The sequence below is a fragment of the Bufo gargarizans genome, chromosome 7, assembly GCF_014858855.1.
Source record: "Bufo gargarizans isolate SCDJY-AF-19 chromosome 7, ASM1485885v1, whole genome shotgun sequence".
NCBI lineage: Eukaryota > Metazoa > Chordata > Amphibia > Anura > Bufonidae > Bufo > Bufo gargarizans.
Window position 1 is genome coordinate 47,754,044 of NC_058086.1, and position 22,236 is coordinate 47,776,279.

Below are 22,236 nucleotides of genomic sequence, written 5' to 3' on the forward strand. Positions count from 1 at the left end.
TCTGTATGTAGTGAGCTCCCCCTAGTGGTGGCTGTATAATCTGTATGTAGTGAGCTCCCTCTAGTGGTGGCTGTATAATCTGTATGTAGTGAGCTCCCTCTAGTGGTGGCTGTATAATCTGTATGTAGTGAGCTCCCTCTAGTGGTGGCTGTATAATCCAGTGCTCCAGAGAAAAAAAAAAATACCTAGTAGCCATTGGCTCCTGAACTGAAAAATTTAGGAGCCAAATTCAATTTTTTGTCGCCAAATCGAATCAAAATTTTGGTATTGTGACAATGCTACACCGATCAGATCGGTGTAGGGTTGTTTCAATACCAAAATTTTGATTTGCTTTCGTCACCAAAAAAAAGTATTGTGATACTCAATACCACGCAAAAAAAAAAAAAACACTAAAAAAAGTTCGACCCATAATAGAACAGTCCTATCCTAGTTTTTGGGGTGACAACGTGACTTAAAAATGGCGAATCGCATGGTTTTTATTTATTTCTGTTACGGCGCTCACCGCATAGGAGATATTATTTAATAGTTTGGACTTTTCGGACGCAGCGCTATGTAATATGTTTATTTATTTATTGTTTATATATTTTATATATGTAAAATTGGGAAAGTGGAGATTTAAACTTAATATTTTAGGGTACTTTCACACAGCGTTTTTCTTTTCCGGCATAGAGTTCCGTCACAGGGGCTCTATACAGAAAAGAACTGATCAGGCATATCCCCATGGCGGCGGGGCAGAGAACTATCAGCTCCTGTGCCCCGCCGCTATATATTCAACTGCAGAGCAGCGGAAAGGCAAATGGCGACTAGACTAAAAATGCAATGCAATGAGCTGCAGCCCCATTCGCATAAATGGAGCTGTGCTGCAGTGGGGGGCAGGTGCCCCATAATGGTCAGGATTGTGGAGGTCTCAGAGGTCAGAATGCCCCACAGTCATAAAAAGTGCAATCGCATTATAAAATGGGAATATCCCAAGAAACTCTTGTTGTCCTTATTCTAGATACATCTTACAGCTGAGGCTTCGTTACAATTGTATTAGTTTTGTACAGGTTTTTAACCTCTGGATGAAGAATGTTTCCATTCACTGACAGTAAGCCGAGATCTTACAAATAGTAAGGAATGGTAAAACAAACAATCGTTATTATACACTGAGTGACTGTAAGTCTCTGATAATTTTGCCGTCTTGCTGGATACAATGTATTAATTCTGTTCTCTCTCTGCCCCCCCCCCCCCCCCCCAGGCCTGCGTCGATGTGAGAGCCAGCTCCGTCTTCTGGAAACAGATGGAAGTCATCGACGCCATAGCAGGACTGCCCCGCGTGCCGGAATGGCTCTCCACCCATCCATCCCACGAGAACCGAGCGGAGCATCTGGACAGACTCATCCCCAAGGTCGGTGGTTGCTTCACTAAATACATTGGGCAGTATATAGGGGGCCTATCATGGCCTATCAATGCCAAAGCCTTTTTTTTTTTTTTTTAAAAGAAAAATATCCATGTATTTATTTTTTGTGAATATGAAGTTTTATTCTGCCAGATTCTGCGCCTACAAGTACCCTGGAGGCGGAGCTTCACTGTGACCTCCTCCCTGCATTGAGCTGCTTCACAGCCCCTCCCCTCTACTCTGAGTGACAGCTGTAGCATCCAACCAGGAGACAACTGCATCTGTCACTCAGATCAAAGGGGAGGGGCTGTGAAGATCGCAATGCAGAGAGCAGGTCACAGTGACTTGCGGGAGCAGAATCTGGCAGAATAAAACTTCATGTTCACACTACACGGATGCATGCTCTATTTTGTCCGTGTTCACGGTTCCATCACGCCAATTATAGTCTATGGGTCTATGAAAACTACGGATGCCATCCGTGTTGCATCCATATTTCACGGATCACTAAGAAGAGATTCTTTGAAAATTATTTTTCAGCTGTTCAGTGTCAGTCAAACACAGACAGCAAAAAAACGGACACACAGACTCAACACGGATCCTTCACGGATGCATCACTGACCACCTTCTCACGGATTTGAGCAAGGACATGGACGTGTAAATGAGGCTTAACATAGGAAACTGAGACATGGGGGTCTGTATAGTCGGATAGTCGGATTCCCCCCCCCCCATTGTTGGTGGGGGTGTAATGTGGTCATTGGGGATTTTCTGACAGGCAGTATTTTTTTAGGGGTAATATGTTACCTGCAGCCATCCTGCTAAGGCGGTTCAGCAGTGTGAAGACTCTGCAAACAGCTCCCTGTATCTCAGCTGCCTGAACTGGAGTGTGACATGAGGAGGTTGCTGCCTGATAAATCTGCCTATGAGACAGTGTTCGGATGTTTTTTAAAATCTTGCATAGATCTGCTGTTTTATTTTCACCAGTCACCTCCAGAGCTGCATTCATAATTCTTTTAAATGCTTCTTGGCTGATAGACCTGTGCTGACAGGTGCAGCGCTTGCAGCTCGTCTGAGGTCATATAATGTGCAGTGCATTCTGGGAGACCGCTATATCATGCGTGACGCTAACTGCGCTATACCTCCCCATCAGCACCTGCACAGCAGAATATGTTAGACTGCAGCTCTGGATGTCGGCCTATAATATCTGGGATAGGTTCATTGACCTCTAACCTTTCCCAGTATATTGATACAATATTACAGCCAGTAGTTAGAAAAACCAAATCATATATCCGAGATACAACAGATATTATTAAAACGCTTGAGGACTTAGATGTAGAGTCAGACTGGATCATCGGTACCCTAGATGTCCAGTCCCTCTACACAAGCATAAGACACGATCAAGGTATAGCAGCTGTAAAATCACAATTGGAAGTAGATGGCACCATATGTACTAGACAAATAGAATATCTGATGGAGGGAATCCAATTTATACTCCATCACAATCACTTTTATTTTGAGGGTGAGCACTACTTACAGCTACGTGGGACAGCCATGGGGACCAGGTTCGCCCCCAGTTATGCAAATCTATTCTTAGCACAGTGGGAATGTGAAAACATTAACCCGAAACTGGGGTCGAGCCTGGCCCTATGGCGTCGCTATATCGACGACGTCCTATTCATCTGGAAAAAAGATACAGACGAGTTACATCAATTTTTAGAGGCCCTGAACCAAAATGACCAAAATTTGACTTTTTTGTCCAAAATAAAAGACGAATCTATAGAATTCCTGGACATACAGATCACCCAACGCAACAATAGATATATATGTCAAACCTATTATAAACCAACGGCTAAAAATAGCTTTATACCATTTACAAGCTGCCACTTACCCCAGTGGCTGTTAAATATCCCTTCGGGACAGTTTCGCCGCATCAAGCGAAACTGCACCGATGAAACAGATTTTGAAACAGAGGCCCTAAAAATGAAACGGCAATTTGAGAGTAAAAATTACCCCGAAAAAATCCTGATAGATGCCCTAGAAAAAATAAAAAGAGCAGAGAGAAAAACCTTTTTTCAGCCTAATACCCAGAAAAACATAAACGAGGAATGTGAGTTAAGATTAATTTTACCGTACAATACACAAGCTAAACAGATACGTCACATTATAAACCAACACTGGCACTTTCTACTAAGAGACAAAATCATTGGACCTTCACTGCACACCTCCCCTTTAATCACCTTTACTAAAGCTCCCAATTTGGGTATAAAAATTGCACCTTCAATAAAAAATCAAAATAAAAAAATCAAACCCACATTACAAAATTGGCTGAAAATGGATGATGGTTTTTACAGATGCGGGAGATGCTCAGGGTGTAAAAATTCAACATTCCCGAGAAAGACCACTAGGGTTCAATCTACTCAGAACCAATTCACCATGGACATTAGGGGTTTCTTAACGTGTGATTCCTCCAGTGTTGTCTACCTTTTCCAGTGCCCCTGCCAGAAACAATATATTGGCAGAACGAAGAGACCCCTGAGGGTCAGAATCACAGAACATCTAAACAACACTGTAGGAAGGGATATGAAAACCATTCCCTATCGAACCATTTTAAAATGGCACATAATAGTGACCCCAGGGGCTTCTCATTCGTGGCCCTGGAGAAGGTGGACATACACTGGAGGGGAGGGAATCACATTATGAGAATGTCACGGGCAGAGTCCAGGAGAATATACGATTTTGGGAGTCTTCTCCCTGCAGGACTAAACTCAGACCTAGAAATTTTTGGCTTTATATAAAATACAGACACATTAGATCTGAACATATGGTGATAAACAGGGGAACTATATAGTAATATCTAGAAGTGAGATAGAGAGGACGATCTACGACATATAGATGGAGTCTCGAGGAGACACTTCAGATATTTTTAAAGACAAAAACCCTCTGTTCAAGATGCCCCTCTATAAAGGTCCCTCCATGAAAATGCAGGATTACACCATATAGTTATGAATGAATGCGTAGATAGAAGATAGCACTATGTGAAACCTGCCTCCCCATAAAAATGTAGAATCACCTCATACAGCTGTAAACAAAGACATACATGAGAAATCTGTCTTGAATAGAATGAGATTCTAAAAAGAAACAACAATATATTGAAAATAGTAATGGGAAAGCAAGGACAGACAGACAATCTCTTGCTAATAGAAATATACCTATGTGCAAAAATATTTTTCTATATTGCATTCTTGTATTTTCTTTTTTATGTTACAATTTTTATATCACATTTTATATGATATTTTTTATACTATATGTTTTATTTTATATTGTATAATATTGATACCATTCGAAAAGTAGCTGATGCATAAAAGCTTTAATGATGGTGAACAACTGAGGAAATGACAGAATTACAGAGAAAAAAACAAACCAATTGTGAACTAGACTTCACAGCGATAACAAGTGTGATCAATTAAGAGGAGAGTATAAGAACCAAGAAACCACAACTCACAGGCGACCCACTGATGAAGAGATAGTATCTCGAAACGCGTCTGGGTGTTACCTGTGAGACGGTGCATGGCCATGTACAGAAGGATTGACAACTGATAATCTCAAATAAAGACAGAAAGAACTCCAGCGAACTCACATACACGGAACACCGTATTGGGATTCACGAAAGAATTACCCGACACAAGACTCTCGCGAGACTAAAAGCGAGACTTCAGCAGAGCCGGAAGTAATAGAAACATACCGGAGAAAGGTGGAAGCGTGGGACGCCACGCTAACAACCGACTACGGGACGCACATAGTGAACCCATACGGAACGCAGTGAGTAATACATACAACTGATAGAAATATACGTGGAGCGACGCTATATCTCTGTGCTTACACAGGTGGGACTTTAAAAACTCTACCGAACTGCTGACTTTGCTTGGGTGATACACCCGGAGCCTTAAGAAAACTGCGCTAGAGGACTGATGCATTATACAATGCGAGCTGTTGCTTGAAAGCTATACTATATATCTGTCGCAGGGACTATCTATATAACCATCTGCTTGTAACTGTCAATTTGTAAGGAGCCATACAAATAGCCCCACAAATAGGTCGCTCGACCATAGACGGCTGCGATTCACTAGTCCCATTAAACAAGCGGGATACGGATGCAGCGACATATGGTATAGCGAACCTACAGGGCAGTTTTAATAACGATTCTTCCTTACTGAAAGCCCCCAATTGAATGTGTGCAGCAGTTATTATTTTTAAGTTTTTTATATATTTTTTTAGAAGTGCACAAAAAACATATTATTTAATAAAGTTTTATAAGTTAAAACAATCCCACGTGTGTTCCGACTGTTTGAGTGCCGGTTCCATTCAACATTTATTGTCACTGGAGTATAAATATACATTTTTGTTACAGGTCTTTCCCTTATTTCAAAACCTCTGCTTGCTCCAGTGCAGTGCATTCTGGGAGACTGCTATATAGTGCCAGATGTAAATGCTACACCTCCAGTATGTTCTGTTCAGACACTGAACCAGCAGGGGGCACCAGTGATAACCTAGTCGATCAAGCCTGAGCGCTAACTGAAAGCTAGTAGAATTTATGCAGCAGCTTTGGATGTGACTGGAGTACGAATTATATTTTGTTTCAATTTTTTTCCCTTCTTTTAAAGTCTCTGCTTGCTGTCAGTGAATGGGAATATGCCTTTTACAATTCTTTATACTTTTCCATGTCTTTACTTTATTATCAGTATTTTTTATTTATTTTTCTGTGCAGCCTTATAATAAACCCGCCATTGCGACGCTGCTGCGAGCGGTCGTCCTCATGGCTGAGCCGGTAATGTCTGCAAATGCAGATATAATTGGATGTACATGCGGATCCGCTTCAGTTGGTCCATACCCCAGTGACGCAGGCGCATGGTAATCACTTCCCTTGCAGATGCCGGTAATCTCTGCGGCTGCACACTGTCACGCTTCTTCCACTCTGCTACACTAAATACGCAGGAACGTTCACGCTTCACTTACATGAAAAGGCTGAGTGTCGGAAATTTCAATACCGGATATTATAAGATTCAGCCTTAATGGAGGCAAATCCGGGCTGCTTGATAATGGCCTTGGTCACAGGCCCCTCCCCCTTATGGAGGCCCCTCCCATCAGTCTTTGGGGGGGGGGGGGGGGGAGCAGGCACCTGATCGTCGTCTCTTCTTCGTGGACGGTTTCATTACTTTGTAACGTCCAGAAAATGCTCCCAGCGAACGGCTGTGACAGAAACGACAAAATATCAAGACTCTCAGCTATATCTGTTTGTGGGAAAGCTGGGTGACAACCAATAGGGATGCAATTACAGACCCCATAGGAGGTCTTAGCTGTTCCACCTGACATCCCCATATACATGCACCCTGGGCTTAGCTGAGCATGCATGTGCCCCCCCCCCCCCCCCCCGTCATCCCCCCCTCTTCCTCTCGGGACCCTCTGTCGTCCTCTCCCTGTCGGGACCCCTCGAACCCCCCCCCCCTCCCCCACTTGGGACCCCTGAACACATTTTATCCATATTTAAATGGCTAATTTTCTTCTGAGCCTTTTCCAGATTGATGGGGCCGCGTTCACACGCTGCAGCTAGGTCACAAATTCACATTGTGTGAAGATCCTTTTCCAGATCTCTGCTGGTTGTCATGGGATGGAAGCATTCTTTATTCCCTGAGGCTGGAAACCCATACAGACATAATACTTCTTCCCCCAACTGTTTGTTACAATGTATCAGTCTAGTCATCTGGTGAACTGGATGCACCAGCAGAAATCTCTGTGCTATTCTGATATTTTGCTACGATGCATTATATGTAATCGGTCTGGGGGTCCAGGCTGGTTAGATCCCAAAAGATTGTCTAGACTGGATCCAATTGTAACAACCAGTCAGCTGTGACTCGCATTCACTTTGTGTACAAGATGTAACCGCAGATGTGCACTCACTGATACATTGTAGCAAAACTGATTTGATGTTGAAACCAGTTCTTGTTCTTCACCTTCCTTATTTGTTTTTTTTAATTCCTCACCATTTCCATCTGTGCTTGCTGTTTTTCATACATCACGAGGCAGAAGATAAACACTTTCCCATTTCTGAAGTTTTGCTACAGTTGAAGCCAGTCTAAAAACGGCAGCGACACAACTCTTTGCCCTGTCAGTGCGGGTAAAATGTGGAGAACATGGCAAGAAACCATCAGTACTAGCACCTGTAAAAACAAGAATAACTCCTTCAACTGACAGCAAGCAGAGATCTTGAAACAGTGAGAAATTTAAACACAAAGTTGGTTATAAAGTTGCAGAACTTTACATTTATATTTCATCTATGAATGTATTTCCAGTGTGAACACACCTCTGCTTACTGATCCGGATTGGTTTGTAATGGAATCTGTTGGGCCCCAGATGTGACCATTGATATGGATCTGTCTATATATGTGAATAAGCGTCCACTGGTCACAATGTACAGACGCTTATCTCCCCTCTGTATAACTAGCACACAGAGACCATCAGAGTTGTCATAGGGGCGCAGTATCCGGCCGCATCGCATACAGCAGGACATTTACCGGACGGGTGAATGAGCAGATTCCCGGCCAGATGTGACGGCTTTATACTGTGTAATGTGGCGTGTCAGATTTTGTTACAATGTTACCGTAACCCCCTGCCCTTCCCCACGTCTGCTGCTGTCTGGAGGGCACTTAGTGGTAAACTGTATGTTTAGGATGACACGGAGCCTCCGGGGATCACAAATTGGGAATATTACGGTGCATTTGTGTCTAATCCCGAGGACGGCCGCTCACGTTTTACGGCTCGCTTTATGTGTTTTCCTGATTAACGCTCGCAATGTTTATTAAACGCCATTAATATCCTTTTATAACCGCCCTGACGAGCAGCCGAACAATCCCGGGCGTCTCTGCCGCTTGGTCGGTGGCTGCAACCAAGCGACAGAACATTGAAGGACGTTTTGTGTTGTCCTACGACCGGAATGATTTCACAGTTCATTTCTTCTTGGAAATCTCCCATCGTTGATGCATCTGTCAGCGCGACCCTCAATAATTTTTTTTTTATTCACATGAACATAGATTGCAGTGTGTATAATGTAAAAAGTACAATGTTAAATATTTCATATTAATTGATTTGCAATTATACTCCAGTCACATCCAGAGCTGCGCTCAGAATTCTGCAGATCACAGGATGTTACTTCCTCCTTCAGTGTCTGTACAAAGTATTCCTACAGTGCGCTGGCTGCCAAACCCTTTCCCCCTATTGACGTGTGAATGGTGAAGAGGATGTCCTCCTCTGATTGAAGTGTGTATGGAGCAGAGGTCATCATCACACCTGTTTGCAGTGTTCTGTACAAATCTGCATATTATTATGACCCCATTGATTGGGGGGGATCCGCGGTTCTTGGCTGCAGGGTAAATGGCCGGGACTAAGTTCCGGCACTGGACATCCATGCAGAGCTTATTCTACTGCACCCATAACACGTGTGTGTGTGTGTGTGTGTGTGTATATATATATATATATATATATATATATATATATATACAGTTTTTAATGGGTTGAGTGATGCTCCAGCCACATCCAGAGCTGCATTCAGAATACTGCTGATTACTTGTTAGCTCCCCCTCCCTTTCTCCGCAAGGTCAAGAGTCTGCTGTAGTGCATTGTCGAAGGTGTAGAGCAGGCATCCTCAAACTGCGGCTCTCCAGCTGTTGTAAAACTACAACTCCCACAATGCCCTGCTGTAGGCTGATAGCTATAGACTGTTCGGGCATGCTGGGAGTTGTAGTTTTGCAACAGCTGGAGGGCCGCAGTTTGAGGATGCCTGGTGTAGAGTTTCCACTATGAATGTGAATGCAGCTCTAGTCGTGACTGGAGTATAGGACCTTAAGCGATTTTCTTGTTTTTAAATAGTATTAACTGCCCTTTTTTTTTTTTTTTTTCTTTCAGGCCATAAAGCTGAGAGAGTGCTGTAACTGCCCAGATCTTCCTTCCATTGACCCCAGAGTCATTTTTGAGATGTCTGCGAAGGAGCTACTGAAGAACCACAGAGACTCTCAAGACAAAGTTATAACCAGCCCCAGTGAACTTCTCCAGGTGGAGGACAGAGTCGCAGTCACGGCTGCAGTCATAGGAGCTTAGCGGAGTGTTTAGTATGAGATGTATGATGCACCTTTACAGTGGACAGATCCTTATATTTTTTTTTTGGAGTTCCAAATCCACTGCCATTCAGTTATATGATCAAATTATGTCTGCCTCCAGCCACCACTAGGGGGAGCTCCCTGCGTACAGATTCATACAGTTCTGCAGTAAGCTCATGAGCTCCCCCTAGTGGGGGCTGCAGTCACATTTTTATCATGTAACTCTATGGAGGGAAGCAGTGTCTCCAGCTAACAGGTAAATGGACATTTAGGTATAGTATGCACAGAATCTGTATAGAGATTTTACAGAATGTTATTGGTGGAGGACCTTAAGCAGAGTCACTGAAACTAAAGGGCTGCAGCGCTCACAATAGCGCTCCCATTGGGATCTACGCCACCAACTTCCATCCAAGAACATCTCTGAAGCCATTCAGTCTAGCAGCAGTGATGGGGTATCCGGCTCATGGACGTAACACACTCGCAGGGTAGGGAGTTTTTATTTGATTTTTTTTTACCAAAAATCCTGTTGACATTTTTCTATATTATTCAGTTTTTTTTGCGGAATGTGTATGCTTTAAGGGCTATTCTGTAAGGATCCATCCACATGTCCGCAAAACGGGTCTGCATCCGTTCCGAACAGGTGCGGACCCATTCATTTTCTATTGGGCCGGAATGTGCTGTCCGCATGCGCACTTCCGTATCCGCACTTCCATTCCGCAAAAAAAAAGAACATGTCCTATTCTTATCCGCAAAAAAGAACATGTCCTATTCTTGAGGGGGCATTTTTTTTATTTATTTTTTATTATATATAACTGTGTTCATCCAGAAGAAGAAAAAACAAAAACTGTTCTTCAGGTATCCTAAGAAGGGGCCGGGTGGTATTAAAAGGGGTTTCCAGGTTTAATTATAGGATACCTGAATCCTATTGGACAGTAATGTGTGTTCTTCCCCTACCTGCACTGATACATTGTAGCAAACTATCAGGACAGGAGAAGGAATTGTGCTGCTGCTGCTGATGTGTTTATCTCACAGAGGATCGTCTAGGCTGGATACAATTGTAACAAACCCTCCACAAATGTAGGCAAGAATGTTCACGTTCACTGACTGCAAGCAGGAGAACTGCAAATCTGTTGATAGACTGGAAAAACGATTTGATCATCCTGCTTGCCTGATCAGCCGATCATACACCTGAAGACCCCCCAGTCCGTCCATAGCGGGAAGCTCTCGAGCGCCATTGTTTACTTTCTTCTGTGTCCATTTTTACAAAAAAAGAAAGTGCAATGGACAGTGGAGCACCCCCAGCCCTGGAGCATCATGTGAATGCAACCTTCCCAGAGGATTTGTATACATTGTTGTTCTTTATCAGATTATAGTGATACAATGTATCTTGTTGGTAAGTCTATTAACTGTTTATTGTCTACAAGGGAGGGGGAGCTAGTACATGACCAGATTATTTAAAGTGGGGTTTTGCCTTTTATTTCATACTTTTACTCTACAGATAATAGGAAATCACTTTAAAGATTCATTTCATCTCCTTCTCCTTGTCACATTGTGTCTTCTGCTCCAGTCACATCCAGAGCTGCTTTCAGAGTTCCTGTTAGTTCTCAGGTGCTTGTTCAGGGTCTGTACAGATCAGTCTGTCAAGGTGTATTATGGGAAATGTAATGTTTCGGCCAAACTTTGTACACTAGTGTGATATAGAAAAAAAAGATCTCACCTTATCTGTAATGCATGGCATTGTGGGTGTGTGTTACATGAGTGGCGTCAACACCAGAATTCTGAGTGCGGCTCTGGATGTGACTAGAGTATGTATGATTTTCTAATAGCTTGGGTGCAGTGGTTGCCGTCTTAGTGTTTTACATTATGAAGGATGTTTTTTTTTTTTAGAGTCTGTCATTTAAAGAGGCGGTTACCGCAGAAAGCCGTAAACTGACCTGTGAACCACACAACCTACGTAACATTTCATCTGATGCTAAATGTCAATTTTTTTAAAATCTCGGTTATGATTTTTGCCACCAATCATCATCATTTTTGTTTTAACTTGCCGTGTTGTTATAGTCATTTTTATGGTTTGTATAAACCCTCAGAGGCTGTGGGTCTCCGCCAATGGGCTCCCTAAATGGCCCCTGAAAGTGCCAGGCAGGGGCCGCACAGGCCTTTCACATGACTTCCTATGAACAGGAGGAATTAAATGAATCCCTTATTTCATACCGCCTGGTGTCTAATTATTTATTCCAACCAGTTTACCTCATTTTTCTCTTTCTGGGAAAGCTGGGTCATAAACGGCATGGCTGCCATTAGCTATGACCCCCCCCCCCCCCCGCCCCATATCTGGATTAACCCCTCGAGGACCATCGGTATACATGTACGGTAGAAGTCATCAGTTAAAATATGTCGCCCTCACTGGCTGGGTTTCTACTGTTTCAAACAGCAGAGACTCAGGTTTAATGTCTACAATTGTCAATAACGCCAATCGCAGACGTTAAACCCATCAGATGCAATGGCATCTGAGAGCTAAAAACCATGGCACGTGTCCTCCCAGGGCAGGAACACCTTCTACTTGCTGAAATTGGGGAAGTCATTCCTTTGTAGTAATAGACCTAAACCTCAACCAGGCTTCCAGGCCTATTACTGATATATTCCAATGCAGGTGGCAGCACTGCTTTGGACTATACTACATTTTCTAAAAAATAATTAAAAAAAATTCAAATCATCCCCTTTCCTTAAAAAAAAAAAAATTAGGCATTGCCACAATCAAAAATGCCCGTAATACTAAAATATAAAAAATATTCCATTTCCGTTATCCCCTTGGTGCACCAAAAACGAGGAACGACACAACAGAGGAACATAAATGAGGTATCGTTTTACTCAGCAGGACCTGCTGGGTATTATGCTGGCTTTAATAGGGTTGATTCTGCTGCCAGGTGCCCTTTCAGTAATGCACATTAGTGGCTTATCCTTAGGCGACCATTTATCTTTTTAATGTGTCTCGTGTAGAGAAGTGCTGCTGTGCTTGGAGAGCCACTGACCCCAAAGACCACATCAACAGAACAAAGGGGACTCTGACTTTCCTACAGACTTCAAGACTCAAGGTTTTATGGACACAGCACCACGCCTGTACATGTGGCAGGGTCTGGTACTGCAGCTCAGCCTTATTAAAGTGATCATTCTAATTGATGGAGGTTTCGTGGGTTGGACCTCTAGAGAATGTACTACAAAATTGTAAATATTAATAATTCCCCCCACCCCAAAAAAAAATAAAAAATTCTACTCAGCATCCTGAATAGCGCAGCAGCTTGTCATTCTTTGCCGTCTTCTGATGTACGAGAAAACACAGAACCCCTTCTATACGGCTTTGAGGTTCAAAGGGAAACCCGAAACGCGGCAGCTGCGGCTGAACATAATCAGTCCCGTGTGTAATCCTACTGCGCCTCGTTAAAGCCGAGGATCTGATCTGACAACGTGACTGATCGATGCAACAGCCCGACGTGTGCCGCCCATCCGTGAGCGCTGATTGTGCCGCTCTCCGGCTTTAAACACCTGTTCCAAAAGGAGATTTCTATTTGATCAGAAAAATGGTGATTAATATTCATGAGAAGCGAAGGCCCCATGAATATTCATGAGGATTGCGGGTAATGAATTCTGCCGTCCTGTCGTGGACCTTTATTACGTTGCAAATGCTTCGCACAAGGTTACACGTGAGGGGGAGAAGCTCGAAAAGTTCCACACCAATTACCGCGACGATCGAGGGAGGAAAAGATACAAAGTGTCTTCTGGATCTGCGGCCTGTGAGCCGGCAACCGCTACATTGTATCCAGTGGAAGGAAAAAGGAAAAACATCATTTGCACAATTGATATTACTATATTGTGTCTTATGCTCTGGTTTATACTCAAAGCAGTATTCAGAATTTTCTCTCTTAGGGCTCTTTCACATCTGCGTTATAGTCTTCCGGCATAGAGTTCCGTCGTCGGGGCTCTATGCCGGAAGAATACTGATCAGGATTATCCTAATGCATTCTGAATGGACAGTCCGTCCTTCAGGATGCATCAGGATGTCTTCCGTTCCGGAACAGAACGTTTTTTGGCCGCAGCAAATAGCGCAGCATGCTGCGCTTTTTGCTCCGGCCCAAAATCCGGAACACTTGCCGCAAGGCCGGATCCGGAATGAATGCCCATTGAAAGGCATTGATCCGGTTCCGGCCTTAAGCTAAACGTCGTTTCGGCGCATTGCCGGATCCGACGTTTAGCTTTTTCTGAATGGTTACCATGGCTGCCGGGACGCTAAAGTCCTGGCGGCCATGGTAAAGTGTAGTGGGGAGCGGGGAGCAGCATACTTACCGTCCGTGCGGCTCCCGGGGCGCTCCAGAGTGATGTCAGGGCGCCCCAAGCGCATGGATGACGTGATCGCATGGAACGTTATCCATGCGCATGGGGCGCTCTGACGTCATTCTGGAGCACCCCGGGAGCCGCACGGACTGTAAGTATACTGCTCCCCCGCTCCCCACTACTACTATGGCAACCAGGACTTTAATAGCGTCCTGGCTGCCATAGTAACACTGAAAGCATTTTGAAGACGGATCCGTCTTCAAATGCTTTCAGTTCACTTGCGTTTTTCCGGATCCGGCGTGTAATTCCGGCAAGTGGAGTACACGCCGGATCCGGACAACGCAAGTGTGAAAGAGGCCTAAGGTAATTTTCCTGCTTCTCGCTGCTTGTTCAGCATCTGCCATGGTGTGTGGCGCATTCTGGGAATATTATATATAATACATTCCTATTTTTCCAATAGCAATTATTGAAAATTGAGGTTTTCCTCTCCTTTGATTCCATGTTCCAGTCCCGGCTGTGAAAAGTAAATCAGAAAATCTATAGCTTTTTCAGGACTCGTGAACCTTTCTGGCTGTAAGACAACTGGATGCAGCAGGAGCCCTCCCCCTATCTGCAGAAGGAGACCTGGAGCGTTAGTGTCCATCCCCGTGGAAGAAATCAGCGGGGAAGATAATCCTTGTGTTCTCTTTAGGTTATGAGCTTGCAAGCGTTTCTGCTTCATTGAATCATTCATTTCTAGGTGTACTGCCCCTTTAAGAAAAATAAAATATCAAATTATTTAAAAACATACAGTAGCAGGGGCCTTGTGAAGTTTAAGGGGCTCCACAGAAAGCACCCCTCACCAGACCTCACTGGCTCTAAGCAGAGGAGTCTGACGTCTGGGGAGATAAATGGCCGCTGAGGCGCTGGGCGCCGTCCGTGGCCACATCTTGTGCTCTGCAGCTAATTATATAAAGATTCAAAGCGTGGCACCACCAGGAAGCAGATCCATCATACTTTACTGGCGCTGGAGTGTGGCAAAGGCTGACAAGCGTGCAGAGTTTACACAGGTCCAGCACTTAAATGAAAATGTTTTGGGGGATTTTTTTTTTTGTGTTACTTTCACAGTCAAAACGGACGCCATGATTTACAATGATGGATGAAGCTGCCGGAAAGATTTCATGTGAAACGTTTACCAATGCAAAGCAAACAACGCGGCTCCCGACAGCGAAACATCCAAACGACAGCATTATATATTATATATACGATATTACGCATCACCGGGGAGAACCTGACACCGCACTGTAATAGAATATCACTAACCCAACCAAACGCAAAGCCAGTCACATCTGTATTCTACAGGGGGCAGTGTTATAGTAGTTATATTCCTGTACATAGTAGCAGTATTATAGTAGTTATATTCTTGTACATAGGAGCAGTATTATAGTAGTTATATTCTTGTACATAGGAGGCAGTATTATAGTAGTTATATTCTTGTACATAGGAGGCAGTATTATAGTAGTTATATTCTTGTACATAGGAGCAGTATATAGTAGTTATTATTGTACATAGGAGGCAGTATTATAGTAGTTATATTCTTGTACATAGGAGGCAGTATTATAGTAGTTATATTCCTGTACATGGGAGCAGTATTATAGTAGTTATATTCTTGTACATAGAGGCAGTATTATAGTAGTTATATTCTTGTACATAGGAGCAGTATTATGAGTTATATCTTGTACATAGGAGGCAGTATTATAGAGTTATATTCTGGTACTAGGAGGCAGTATTATAGTAGTTATATTCTTGTACATAGAGGCAGTATTATAGTAGTTATATTCTTGTACATAGGAGGCAGTATTATAGTAGTTATATCTTGTAACATAGGAGCAGTATTATAGTAGTTAATATCTCTGTACATAGGGAGCAGTATTATAGTAGTTATATTCTTGTACATAGGAGGCAGTATTATAGTAGTTATAATTCTTGTAGCATAGAGCAGTATTATAGTAGGTTAGATATTCTTGTACATAAGGAGCAGTATTATAGGTAGTTATATTCTTGTACATAGGAGGCAGTATTATAGTAGTTATATTCTTGTACATAGGAGCAGTATTATAGTAGTTATATTCTTGTACATAGGAGCAGTATTATAGTAGTTATATTCTTGTACATAGGAGCAGTATTATAGTAGTTATATTCTTGTACATAGGAGCAGTATTATAGTAGTTATATTCTTGTACATAGGAGGCAGTATTATAGTAGTTATATTCTTGTACATAGGAGGCAGTATTATAGTAGTTATATTCTTGTACATAGGAGCAGTATTATAGTAGTTATATTCTTGTACATAGGAGGCAGTATTATAGTAGTTATATTCTTGTACATAGGAGCAGTATTATAGTAGTTATATTCTTGTACATAGGAGCAGTATTATAGTAGTTATATTCTTGTACATAGGAGGCAGTATTATAGTAGTTATATTCTTGTACATAGGAGCAGTATTATAGTAGTTATATTCTTGTACATAGGAGCAGTATTATAGTAGTTATATTCTTGTACATAGGAGGCAGTATTATAGTAGTTATATTCTTGTACATAGGAGCAGTATTATAGTAGTTATATTCTTGTACATAGGAGGCAGTATTATAGTAGTTATATTCTTGTACATAGGAGGCAGTATTATAGTAGTTATATTCTTGTACCTAGGGGGCAGTATTATAGTAGTTATATTCTTGTACATAGGAGGCACTATTATAGTAGTAATATTCTTGTACATAGGAGACAGTATTATAGTAGTTATATTCTTGTATATAGGAGCAGCATTATAGTAGTTATATTCTTGTACATAGGAGCAGTATTATAGTAGTTATATTCTTGTACATAGGAGCAGTATTATAGTAGTTATATTCTTGTACCTAGGAGCAGTATTGTAGTAGTTATATTCTTGTACATAAGAGCAGTATTATAGCAGTTATATTCTTGTACATAGGAGCAGTATTATAGTAGTTATATTCTTGTACATAGGAGCAGTATTATAGTAGTTATATTCTTGTACATAGGAGCAGTATTATAGTAGTTATATTCTTGTACATAGGAGGCAGTATTATAGTAGTTATATTCTTGTACATAGGAGCAGTATTATAGTAGTTATATTCTTGTACATAGGAGCAGTATTATAGTAGTTATCTTCTTGTACATAGGAGCAGTATTATAGTAGTTATATTCTTGTACATAGGAGCAGTATTATAATAGTGAAGACGTGATTGGATTGTTGTATAAACAATTTTCTTAAAGGGATTCTGTCATCAGAAATTAGGCCTATAACCTAAACATATGGCGATGTCCCTAGTAATACACTGAATCCTAAAGTGACTTTATCAAATGCTCCTGTGGCTCTATAATCATAAAAAGAGGTTTATATTACCTGTCACTCACTTCAAAATGTGTCCAAGAGGACGTCTCATGGTGAAAGGTGCCGGCTGCAGCCATCTCGTTTAGGTGCCCAGCGCCGCCTTCTGAAGTGAAATCACCGCTCTCCCTTTCATTATATCCGCCTACCTCAATTCATTGGCGCCTCTCTAACGTCCGCTCACTTTAGCCAGATTCTGCGCATGCGCACTAGGTATAGGGATCTGGCTGAAGCGAGCGGACAGATCCCTAGTTATATCTACTGAGCTGTGTGGGAGCTTATTTTATGTGGGACAATTTGTAGTTTTTATTGATACCATTTTAAAGTGTGTGTGACTTTTTGATTACATTTTATAAAAAAATTCGGATAAGAGAAGTGATGAAAAAATTACAAATTGGCCATTTTGACTCTTTTTTTCCATTACACCATTCGCCGTATTGGAAAAATATTTTTATATTTAAATAATACGGGCATTTTTTTGTCACGATGATACCCAGGATGTTTATATTTTTTGTTATTTATGTATTTATTTCTTTATTCTACGGGAAGGGGTGTGATTTAAACATTTTTTTTATATATATATATATATATATATATATATATATATATATATATATATAATTTTTTTTTTTTACTTAAAAAAATAAAAAATGTATTGTTCGTTTTTGAGCCTACAAAATCCAATATAAATATTTTTTAAAATTCTGAACAATTTGGGATTTTTTTTACATCCACCAATTGTTCAGAATTCCTCTTTTATTCTGTTGGCCTGCCACCTGCTGGCCAAATTGAGAATTGCAGCTTTAATGCCCTGGGTCCCTTCAGCGAGACCCAGCTCATTGAAACTAATTTCCGGCATCCTCATTGGCTGCAGAGGATGCCGGTAAGAAGCCCAGAAGCGCAAGCTTCCGAGTTTTTCACCCTCTAGATCTCACTTGATCACGGTTTAATGACCGTGTTTGCAACAGTGGAGACCCACCGACCATGACGCCCGCTGCACATGTGAGAAGGCGCCATGTTTGGCTATCGCTTTAGCGCTGTACATGTATGGCGCTGGTAGCGATGGGGTTAAGAATTTTTTTTGTCAATTGCTCCTTTTTGTGCCACCTTTCATTATATTTAATGGATCCCTATCTGGGTTATTATGATCTATTAATAAGACAATTCATGTTTAGTATTAAAAATTCCCCAAAACCTTGTTGCTGATAGCTGGGAATTCTCATGCTTGTCACCAGCTGAATCATTGGCAGGACATCTGGGATTTTGATAACTTTTGGGTGTCATCAGTTGGCCGGCACCTTTCCATCTTCATTACAAATGTATTTATTATTTCTTTTTATTCTTCTAATCAAATTGAAAATGTAATTGACTTTGCTAATGGTCTCCATTAATAATTTCTTAGGCCTCTTTCACACGGGCGTCATGTTTTTGGCCCGGATAAGATGCGGGTGCGTTGCGGGAAAATACGCAATTTTTCTGCGTGTGTGCTAAACATTGTAATGCGTTTTGCACGCGCGGGAGAAAATCCAGTCATGTTTGGGACCCGGACCCCTTCACAGAAGTTCAGATTTGGGTTCGGTGTTTTGTAGATTTTATTATTTTCCCTTATAACATGGTTATAAGGAAAAATAATAGCATTCTTAATACAGAATGCATAGTACAATAGCGCTGGAGGGGTTAAAAAATAAATAAATATTAACTCACCTTAATCCACTTGCTCGCGCAGCCGGCATCTCTTCTGTCTTCTTCTTTGAGGAATAGGACCTTTGATGACGTCACTGCGCTCATCACATGGTCCGTCACATGATCTTTTTTTACCATGGTGATGGCTCATGTGACGGACCATGTGATAACCGCAGTGACTTCACCACAGGTCCTTTTCCTGTGCACAGCAAAGAAGAAGAAAGAAGAGAAGCCGGGCATGCAGTGGATGAGATGAGTTAAATTATTATTTTTAACCCCTCTTATCCCTATTGTACTATGCATTCTGTATTCAGAATGCTATTATTTTCCCTTCTAACCATGTTATAAGGGAAAATAATAATGATCGGGTCTCCATCTAGATCGTCTCCAAGCCACCATGTGTGAAAATCGCACCGCATCCGCACTTGCTTGCGATTTTCACGCAGCCCCATTCACTTCTATGGGGCCTGCGTTGCGTGAAAAACGCACAATATAGAACATGCTGCGATTTTTCACGCAATGCACAAGTGATGCGTGAAAATCACCGCTCATGTGAACAGTCCCATAGAAATGAATGGGTCCGGATTCAATGCGGGTGCAATGCGTTCACCTCGCGCATCGCACCCATGCGGAAAACTCACCCGTGTGAAAGGGGCCTTAGAGTTTTGGGTCTTCAGCTCCTATACAGTCCTGTGTGTTTCCATGGTAACAGACAACATCCAACCCTTTGTAGTCAGATACTGCACATGTCCTCTGTTTCTTGCCAACCTACAATATGTAGATTAAGAAGGAGGAAGCATGACTGCCGGACCTGACTACCCGGGGTTTGTTGTCTGTTACCAAGGAGACACATCCATGTGCATTGGAGCTGTAGGAGATTTTTAATTAAGATTATTTGCAAAATCGCTTAACTCACCAGGGAAATAGTCCCTTTTTTTCTAGGTTTTAATGGGAAGGGCTATGTCAAAAGAGGCAGTGACTTAACATATCCCGTAGCTCCATTGGCACAACTGTCCATATAGGATCATGGCATGTGTGCCATAGAGAGGACCTCCTACAGCTGGAGAGGGCATCCTCAACTCAGAATGGGCTTTTAACCCTTTCCCTTTGGCAGTTTGAACCTGATAAGGGCCCCAGGAATGTCAGGGTCGAGCTCTTCGGTCCAGATTGTGCCCACCCCCTCCATATTGCTCTCTGGAGATGGGGGGCTGGCGAACTCTTTTTCTACAAGAGCCTCCGTAGAATTGCTCAGATCCCGCCACCGTATTACAAAGCTCATTATGACGGCTTAGCAATTCATTGATTTTTTTTTAATGTGCTTTGGGAAATCCATCTGACCTATTTTCTCCGATCCGCACGTAAAAGCAAATCTATAGAATCCCCATCCCGCCTTATAACAGATCCGGCTCTGGGGAACAATGCATTTCCGTAAAGAGACCCCAGATTGGGGTGACTCGGGCGCAAAGTGGCTGCAAAACCCCAGCGAGACTCCGCATCCGCCATAATGAGGGATATATTACCTATTCCTGATGACTCCGGGCTCTACACATCATCATTGATGTAGTTCCAGTCTTCACCTATACCGATGTAGCAGAGCTGAGTTTGTCATGTAGTATGATGTGACTAGTTCTTATAATACATTGTATGAGCGTCTTCTCATCATGATGGTGGGTCCTTCTTCAGGTAACCAAGGGCGGATTTATTATAGACTTCATCTCCTGGAACCTATAATAAACTCTTAAAGGGAAACTCCATCATTACTCTGATCAGGTGGCAATGAATTCATGTTGTGAAAATATATCTAATATCTAATATTTGTGTATCATAATTTTATCCCATGATGCATGACAAGCTTATAAACCCCACTCACTGTGGGTGGAGCTTAGTTGTCACATGACTAGTTTTCTTTTCATCCTGGGAACTGGCACAAGGGGGTGTTGCCTGACACAGTGGCTGGCAATGCTAACATGGAGACTACCAGGTTCTGCTCCTTGTTTATGTGGGCCCTTGGCAGTGGGGGCCCGGCCCCTTATAAGTATGAGGGTTTTTTTTTTTTTTTTTTTTTTTTACAGCCCTGGAACAACAGGAGCGAACTGCCACATGGTAGAAACTTTACTGTAACCTAGAGTAGGGAAAATTGGCTTCTAACTCACAGGGGTTTCTTTGCCTTCCTCTGGATCAACTTTCAGAATAAGGCCTCATGCACACGACCGTTGTTGTTTTGCGGTTCGTTTTTCACGGATCCGTTGTTCCGTATCTGAGGTCTTTTTTCTCTCTGATTTAAGTCCTCTTCCATTCCGTTATTCCACAAAACAAATCCATATGGTTTCCATATGCAATCCGTTTTTTGCGGATCAGAAACGGAAACAGTAACTTATTAATCACCAAACACATGAGCAATATGGACCGGGCATAGCATTTCTACAGTATGGATCCGCAAAATACGGATGGCATACGGATGTTTTCCGTGTGCGTTCCATATTTTTTAAGGACCCATTGACTTGAATGGGGCCTCGGACCGTGATTTGCGGACAATAATAGGACATGTTCTAATTTTTGGCGGAACGGAAATGGAATGCACATTAAATACCTTCTGTTGTTTTTGCTGACCCATTGAAGTGAATGGTTCCGCATACGGTATGCAAAAATATCGGAACGGAAGCGGAAAGAAAATGTTTGTGTGCATGAGCACTTATCCAGTGGAAAGAACCATTGGCCAGCCGTAGTGCCTGCCCCCTCCCAAACTGAACAGCCCCCAGGCTACATACTTGGGCCTCTTTCACACGACCAATTTTTTTTTCCATTAACGGACCGTTTTTTGCGTTCCGTATACGGTCTGTATACGGAACCATTCATTTCAATGGTTCCGCCAAAAAAACGGAATGTACTCCATATGCACTCCGTTTCCGTATTTCCGTTTTTCCGTTTCGTTGAAAGATAGAACATGTCCTATTATTGTACGCAAATCACGTTCCGTGGCTTCATTTAAGTCAATGGGTCCGCAAAAAAAAGGAACACATATGTACTCCGTATGTCTTCCATATCCGTTTTATTCATGCAGAACCATCTATTGAAAATTTTTATACCCTGCCCAAATGTTTCTATGTAATTACTGTATACGCCAAACGGAACGGAAACACAACAGAAACAAAAAAACTGAACAACGGATCAGTGAAAAACGGGCTGCAAAACACTGAAAAAGCCATACGGTCATGTGACAGAGGCCTTAGGCTACTTTCACACTAGCGTTGTTTGAATCCGGCATTCAATTCCGACACCGGAACTGCCCGCCGGATCCGGAAAAACGTGTGAAA

General features: G+C 42.2%; 1 protein-coding gene across 1 annotated transcript in view; it reads left to right on the top strand.

Annotated features, from left to right (window-relative positions):
* Positions 1-10,250, top strand: part of OMA1 (OMA1 zinc metallopeptidase) — a 33,272-nt gene extending 23,022 nt beyond the window's left edge. Inside the window, exons 8-9 of the mRNA XM_044301054.1 lie at positions 1,238-1,387; positions 9,332-10,250. Of these exons, the coding sequence (XP_044156989.1) occupies positions 1,238-1,387; positions 9,332-9,523 (342 nt within the window). The 3' untranslated portion in view covers positions 9,524-10,250. The remainder of the gene's footprint in view (positions 1-1,237; positions 1,388-9,331) is intronic.
* Positions 10,251-22,236: the final 11,986 nt, after the last annotated feature.